Source organism: Cololabis saira, chromosome 23, assembly GCF_033807715.1.
Source record: "Cololabis saira isolate AMF1-May2022 chromosome 23, fColSai1.1, whole genome shotgun sequence".
Taxonomy (NCBI): Eukaryota; Metazoa; Chordata; class Actinopteri; order Beloniformes; family Belonidae; genus Cololabis; species Cololabis saira.
The window spans coordinates 15,927,384-15,934,579 of NC_084609.1; the positions used below are offsets into that span (position 1 = coordinate 15,927,384).

At 44.0% G+C, this 7,196-nt stretch overlaps 1 protein-coding gene across 3 annotated transcripts in view; it reads right to left on the minus strand.

Annotated features, from left to right (window-relative positions):
• Nucleotides 1-6,776, minus strand: part of LOC133423998 (SLIT-ROBO Rho GTPase-activating protein 1-like) — a 39,721-nt gene extending 32,945 nt beyond the window's left edge. For all 3 annotated transcript variants that reach the window (XM_061714353.1, XM_061714352.1, XM_061714351.1), the window contains exon 1: nucleotides 6,540-6,776. In XM_061714353.1, the coding sequence (XP_061570337.1) occupies nucleotides 6,540-6,606 (67 nt within the window). In that variant the 5' untranslated portion in view covers nucleotides 6,607-6,776. The remainder of the gene's footprint in view (nucleotides 1-6,539) is intronic.
• Between the last annotated feature and the right edge of the window lie 420 nt (nucleotides 6,777-7,196).

Genomic DNA, 7,196 nt, shown 5'->3' on the forward strand with positions numbered 1-7,196 from the left:
CTATTACAACTGTGTTTCCATTGTTGTGCATGTTTGTGCGTGCGTTTATTGATTCTGGTGTCGTTTTGCTGTTCTTTGCTCACTAAATTAAAATGGCCGCCATCTCATATTGTTCTCATACGCTGTGAAAGTGTTGGGTTGTAACACTTTCATATCACGAATGTGCTCTTTGCTGCTCAAAGACCCTGATGGCTGTTGCATATTTTCAGTGGGAGTTAAACGGTTTACCAGTGATAGTTTGGGTCAAATCCCACGTGGAGTCCGCAGTAAACCTCAGTAGCCGAGGCCCCCTTAACATTATATAGTATATTGACAAAAATAGTCCATAATAAGCCAATCTAATAACCTGGCCCAACCAAATGTGGGACATAATAAGTTATCTAAAAAAACAAAACAACCAAGCAAAAAATAAAAACCCACACTGGAATACTAAAGATATTTAAAGACGTTTGGTTTCAAGAAATTCAAGATTAACTGTTATTAATCAGGACACAAAATTAAATGAAGAACTCAGTAAATATGTCATTTATTAGAAATTATATGAAGAAAATGAATTGCCTGGTTAATTAAAAAAAATTGAAAATATCTTATCATATAAAAAGTATCTATCTATACATGTATGTGCTTTCATTGACCGTGGATCAGTGATAAAGGGAGTAGGAGAAAATAAACTTGAAGTAATGGCTACTTTTTTCTTGATTATTTTCATCTTCTTCTGTTGGTCAGTTTTCATTGTGGATGCCAATGGATGTTACTTTTTTACATGAATGGAGGTCAAGTTCTGCTTAAACGCTTGACAGATGCTTTCTACGTCTGCACTACCTCGATGGCTGCCATCCTTGTTTCCCTTCAGGAAAGAAGTTTTTGAATTACATGATAAGAAACTGCTGTTGCACAGCTAAAACTTCAGCAAAAATAAAAGCTGTCAACCAACTTTCCCCGTGAAAATCAAGACAGTCATCTTTGGTGTGATGTTCCACCTCCATAAGGCTGCAAAGGCTTCATTGTGCTGAGCAACTGGCACGAGCATTCTTCCCAAGGTTTTTGTTGCTTTTTATTGTCGCTTGCTTGAAACAAAACTCCAGCTAGGTTCCAAGGTGGGCTCATGTTCACTCGCTATCTTTGGGTACCTCTATTTAGGAAAAATGGTGCGATCAGAAAGATCCAGTTACAAGTAACGAGCCACTTCCCAGTTAGCTGAAGTGCTTCCTTATTGTAAAGCATATATGACTCAATTTTAAGTTAAATAAATAAAATAAAAATAAAAAGGATCAGTCCAAATAAAACAACTTTTTTGAGTTATAGCCCAACAGGTTCAAAAACAGCTGTGATGATTCATCATTTCTAACACCATCTCAGTTTCGCTTTTTCTTTTTCGTGGTTGCAGCTCTGCAATCTATTGCTCAGCAGCCATTTACTTACCCATCTAAACAAAATATTGGAAGTTCTGCATCACACTTTTCTTTCTTTGCTGTCTCCAATGTGGAAAGCCCTGACCATATTTACTCTGGTTTATCCCTGTTTTTACTGGCTCTTTTCCCTGTACCGGGGGCTTGTGGCAAAGGTCTCTCCCCCTGAGAGCTTCAGCCATCCTCAATGCTTCTGTTCACCCATCCTGAAATGGTAGCTTGAGGGCAGTACCTACAACCTTAAACAGAACCTTAAATGACAAGTTCAATTACACCAACATACCTTACGTACTAAATGAAAGAAAAAAAAAAGCACACAGCTGCTTACCAAACCCTGTCTGTACTAACATATCACTATAAACACAATTTCTACAGTCATTTCTGTTTTAAAACACATGCACTGTACATGTACACACTGGTAGCCCACTATGATTTGCATTTAATAGTTGTTGTTTTTTGAAATAATATGCAATATGTCAAAATAATCAACTTCCCATGGATGAACTAAGAACTGTTCTCAGAGGAGGAGCATGCCTGCGGCCTGAGAAAAAGACAAAAATGAGGTTTCCACTTGCAGAGCAGGAGGATTCCTCCACAAAAGAGGCGAGATTATATCAATGAAACTCCTCTGCTTGGATCACAGCGAATTGAGAGTGAAAAGAGGACGTCTGCCTTGCTTTACCTTTTGATCTCTGAAATGCTTCTTCTTAGAAACTTACTCGAGCATCCTCATAACACCCCGAACGGCGAGACTCAGCCTCTTTGATCCGGCGAGCTACAGTCAGGACGGCACGGAGCGGTAAAACACTGACACAGGGAAATGTTTGCAGACTGACTGACGAGCCTATGAATTAATACAGTTAAACTTGTGGTCTTATTCAATTCCAAAGCTCTCTAGAGCTCATTTAAATCCCTTTTCTGGGAGGAGAAAGCACAGGCAGGATACCACTGAAGGTCAAAGCATAAATAAGGATCAGAGTAATGTGGAATTATTTCGTTTAATACCCATATATCCATTTTCTTTATTCAGTGTGGCTTTCACTAAAATAAAAGCCAATTCTTTATGCAATCCCATTTAAATTCTTACCATTAAAAGCACCATTAAGAAGTATTTGGTTCTTTTCTTGCTCTCCATTAGAGAGGTTGGATGCACTCGACTGGTCTGAAACTGAACCCTAAAATGCTTTAATTTGTTTAAAAGCAACAAAACAATTAAAGGGAAAAACAAATCCAAAAACCTGCTGGACTCCAGCAGCTAAATTATTTCAACTCCATTACGTTTTTACTTTGGTCACACAGCTTTGTTTGGTAACGTCTCCTCTCAAAGATTTTTTCCTCTTACTTTCAACACGTGGATGGACAACCTCCCCACACTCGCGAGAGAGGCTCATTTTTGCATTTTTTCAGTCCAGTTTGGAGCAGGGAGCACTAACAGACAAACAGAAAGAATAATACATGCCAGCTGTAGGTGCGGTTTATCCTGTCAGCTGCCTGATCACATTTGTTCAACAAGTGGTTAAAAGATGAAACAACATACTCCCATAAAAAATTAAAATCCTGCTTTTCACCAAAAAAAAAACATCTACAGAGCTTTGGTTTCTTAATTTCCAGCAAAATCTGAAGTAGTGATGGAAATTTATGGACTTTTTTCTAGCTTTAAAAGTAAATACATTTATTTCAGACTACCATGTCTGAATTGTCTTGGACTGACAAAGTGGATTAATCCTGCTTTAAATAAAAAGGAAAATGCTTAAATAAAAGTCCCCAGGTAATTAAAAACATGGTTACACAACAGCAATGCTGACATTTTCAGTTTTTGTAAGCGGCCTTGTGAGATCATCACATTCTGCCATTTTGGACACGTTCACAAGGCCCCCCCAGGGACGTGGTATTTACTGACCCCCGACAGTTTCTCAGGGCTGTGCACTCGATGCCTTCACTGGCTTAAATCTGTCAGGTTGTCATGATAAAGTCGTCAGTCTGATCATCCTAAAATTATCCAATTATGATCACCAGCCAGTCAATCAGTGCATTTCCTAATTAAAGCCTTTTTTTTAATTAAAGGGTTAGACAAATTAGGCATAATACAACAATTATGTTTGGCTTTAACAAGGAAACAAATAGCTTAGAGGAAAAAGTTCTCCAAAAACTGTCGGTCCATCTTCAAGAGGATTTTTGTATTCAATTGTGTTAAGATGAGAAGATAAATATATTGCTGCTGCAGTTGTGGTGAATTGTTTTATTTTATCCAACAAATTGACAACATTTAGTGCTGCAAACTGCAAAGGCCAGCTGCTCTGGTTGCTCTGGGTTTTCCTCAGGATTGAGGATTTGATTTGGGTTTTGGTTCTGCTGTATTTAATAATGTCAACTTTTTTTTCTTAGCGTCGACATTTTATAAACCGCATGATTCATCGGTGATGTGGAAAGCGGGAAATGATTGTTTTGCTCTCCGGCGGATGACTTCCTCCTCTTTTGCGCCTCTCTAAGCAACTGAGAGTCTTGGTTCCCAGCTGCTGATGAAGACTCATTCATTATCGTTCTGAATGGTTCACCACAGAGATGTCATCCATCCAAACCTCATCAGGAGAATATATCGTGTACGGGGTTGTGTAAAGGTTTATGACTTTGACTTTGATTTAATGAGATAAAATGAATGGTAAACTCAAGTGTGTAATCCATATGGACACTACAAAACTATGAAATGACCTTTGATTGAGGTCTTATCCTTCTGAATTCATCTTGCAGAAGGACGAAGAGTTGAAATAATGGGACATAAAATAAGGAGTGGTGCGACAGATGGTTTGGACCCATCAGAGCCGTGAGCTCAACATTGGATCGTGTTTGGATTACATGAAGAGACGGAGCCAAGCTGAATCCTGAGAAGAACTGTGGAAAGTTTCTTAAAGATTCTTAAACTGCAAAAGCTAATTGGTCAGACTCATGTCTCGTCTGTCCAGACCCGGCTCGTCGGTGCGTAAGGGTCAATGTCCGGCAGCTGAGGGCAACAGATAACTGACGGTGTGGACACAACCTAACTTGCATTGGTGAAGGATGTTACTGATGCTATCAGACGATTCAACACGCAGTTTGTAGGTGGTAAATCCGTCTCGAGCCCACAGAACCGAGACCCTGCAAAACTGTGGCGAGTTCTACGAGAGGATCGGGGCGATGCACCTCACCAGGTAATTAAAACATGTCATTTTTCTCTCAAACAGATGTTCACTTAAACCTCTGCACTCATAACACTTTCTGTGTGTGACGTCAGGGCAGCTGAAATCTCACGCCATGACCGTTGTCATGGTGACCGGGTTCAAGGACAAGGGTGCAGGTGAGCATCATCATTAAGAGAAACACACACACACCCACACGGGGGCCTCGGAACCAGGACTTCAGATTATTTCCTCATTGAAGGGTCACTTCATCATCTGTCTGTTCGTTTGTCTGTTTCCGGCACGTATGCAGATGTGAGGTGACTAATCATCCTGCATGCACACGCAGGGGGAAAAAAAAAAAGGGAAAAAAAAAAGGACACAGGTGCTGCAGCGGCCGCATGCAGCAGGAATCACCTCATCTGTGCTTCCTCTGCAGAGCCCCATTCCTTTTCTTCCCCTTTTTCATTTGCATTTTCTCATTAAAGCGATCCTCATCTGCCTCATTCAGACAGGGAGGTGTCACCCATTGATACGGCGACACAGACCCGCATCAACCGAGTGCTCAGTGCCCATTCACTGCAATCCAAAGTGGGGAATTATCAAGCACACAAATATGTATTGTCAGCAATGTGACTAATCTTCACCGTTCACCTCACCTCCGTGAGCAGAGCCCGCCTCCCTCGTGAGGGAGCCGTGGCCACCTCCTGAGTGTACATTACACACCACCTCCAGCGCCGACCAATCAGGAGCCAGAGCAGAGAGGCAGACTTGGAAAGCACATAGTTACAACGCTAGATCTATACGTTTGGCTCTCGGCGTGAGGCGACGGGGGGGCCCAGTGAGGGCCGGACAGCCGCCCCGCCGGAGGAGGAGGAGGAGGAGGAGGAGGAGGAGGAACGGGAGGAGGAGCGGCAGAGGCTCTATCCAAGTGGTCATTACAATGCAGGGCATCCCCGAGTGTGTCCTGGCACGGCGCCAGAGCAGGGGCCACACAAACACAAGCAGGCGGCCACAAACAAGACAGCAACACACACTTCACCGGAGAGCTGAATCCATACTCTCCATTAAATCTAATCACTCAAAGTGTGTGTCATTGCGTTGTGGAGGAGACTCAGGACATCAGGCCGCTCCAGCAGAAGAATGACAAGAGGCATGAATTATTTTCTCAATGAGCAAGGAAATGGTGGATTTAGATGAAAAAAAGAAAGCTATGGGAGAAGAAACCAATGGTGTGGATTGTGGCACAGTGAGTGTGAGGAGCCATGTGGATGCTGAGGGGACACAGGGGGGCTGGGGTTTGAACTGCTGGTGTAAAAAGGCGCACAGCCCAACCTGGCAGCGTTCAGACAATCATTTGTCTGGCTCACATGATCAAACAGAAGAGTTTCATTAAAAGGTCATTTGGCATGAGCGCCTCCTGCACGAGCATCCATGACGGTAACCATGGCGCCTGGAAGAGGAGGAGGCAGAAGGTAGAGGGTTATCCCACGGTCATGGAAACCACTATTCCAGGACTCACTCGGTCCTCGCCTGCATGCTGCAGTCACAGTTTTAGAGGAATCCCAGAGATATGTGACACAGTCAGACACATCCGGCCTCAGGTCTGAGTGGAAAATACACACACTCAGATATCAGAGAGATAACAAGGGGCTCTGCAGAAGGCAGACACCCCTCTTCAAACCCTCCTCCTCTCCCCTCAGGCGCCATGCAGCACTCAGGATGAACCCAGAAATCCTGACGTCTCACGGTGAGGTGTCAGTTCCCTGCAAACACACCCTGCACAGATGCAGTGCACAGGCACCAGTAGTGAGGATGCTGGCAGACAGGTGTGCATGAGTGTGTGTGTGTGCATGAGTGTGTGTGTGTGCAAGAGTGTGTGTGTGCATGAGTGTGTGTGTGTGTGGAAGGTGAGAAAAGATGGGTGTGACTCCTACTGCAGAAAAGACATTAAAAGGCATTCAATTGATCATCTCACCTTTCACTTGGCTTTCGTATTCTGCGAGGATTTCTTTGTCCTTCTTGCTTTTGTTTGAGTTTGACATGTCGCCACGGTGGGTGGGGGGGATTAATCGGCAGGTAGACAAGACGAATAAAAAATTAAAAATAAAATAAAATAAAAAAAATCAGCAAAAGCACACAAAAAAATGTGGTTTTTATTTCCCTGCGCGTGCAACGCCCGAGGCTTGACCCGCACACATGCTCGTCACATCCATCCAGTGCCGCAACAGCACAGCCAGTAGTGGCCCCGCACCTCCACGCTGAGGAGCAGGAGGAGGAGGAGCAGGAGGAGGAGGAGGAGGAGGAGATGGGAGGGGGGGCACAACCCACCCAGCTGCTGGAACACGAGCGGAAGAGCAGCCGTCACCCTGGAGCCGGTAAAACGTGCAGTCCGGATCCCGGGCGCGTCTCCAGCAGGGATGCAGGAGCGGGACACGCCCACTAGGTAAGCCTGATTTATGGTCCCGCGTTAAAGCGACGCAGAGCGTACGGCGTAGGGTACACGTCGCCGCGTAAACCTACGCCGTTGGCTCTGCGTTGGTGTAACGCGGGACCATAAATCAGCCGCCACCAGCCCTCCGTGCGTGAGCCCAATGCCAATTATATATATATTTATATAAGGAAGAAGAAATAC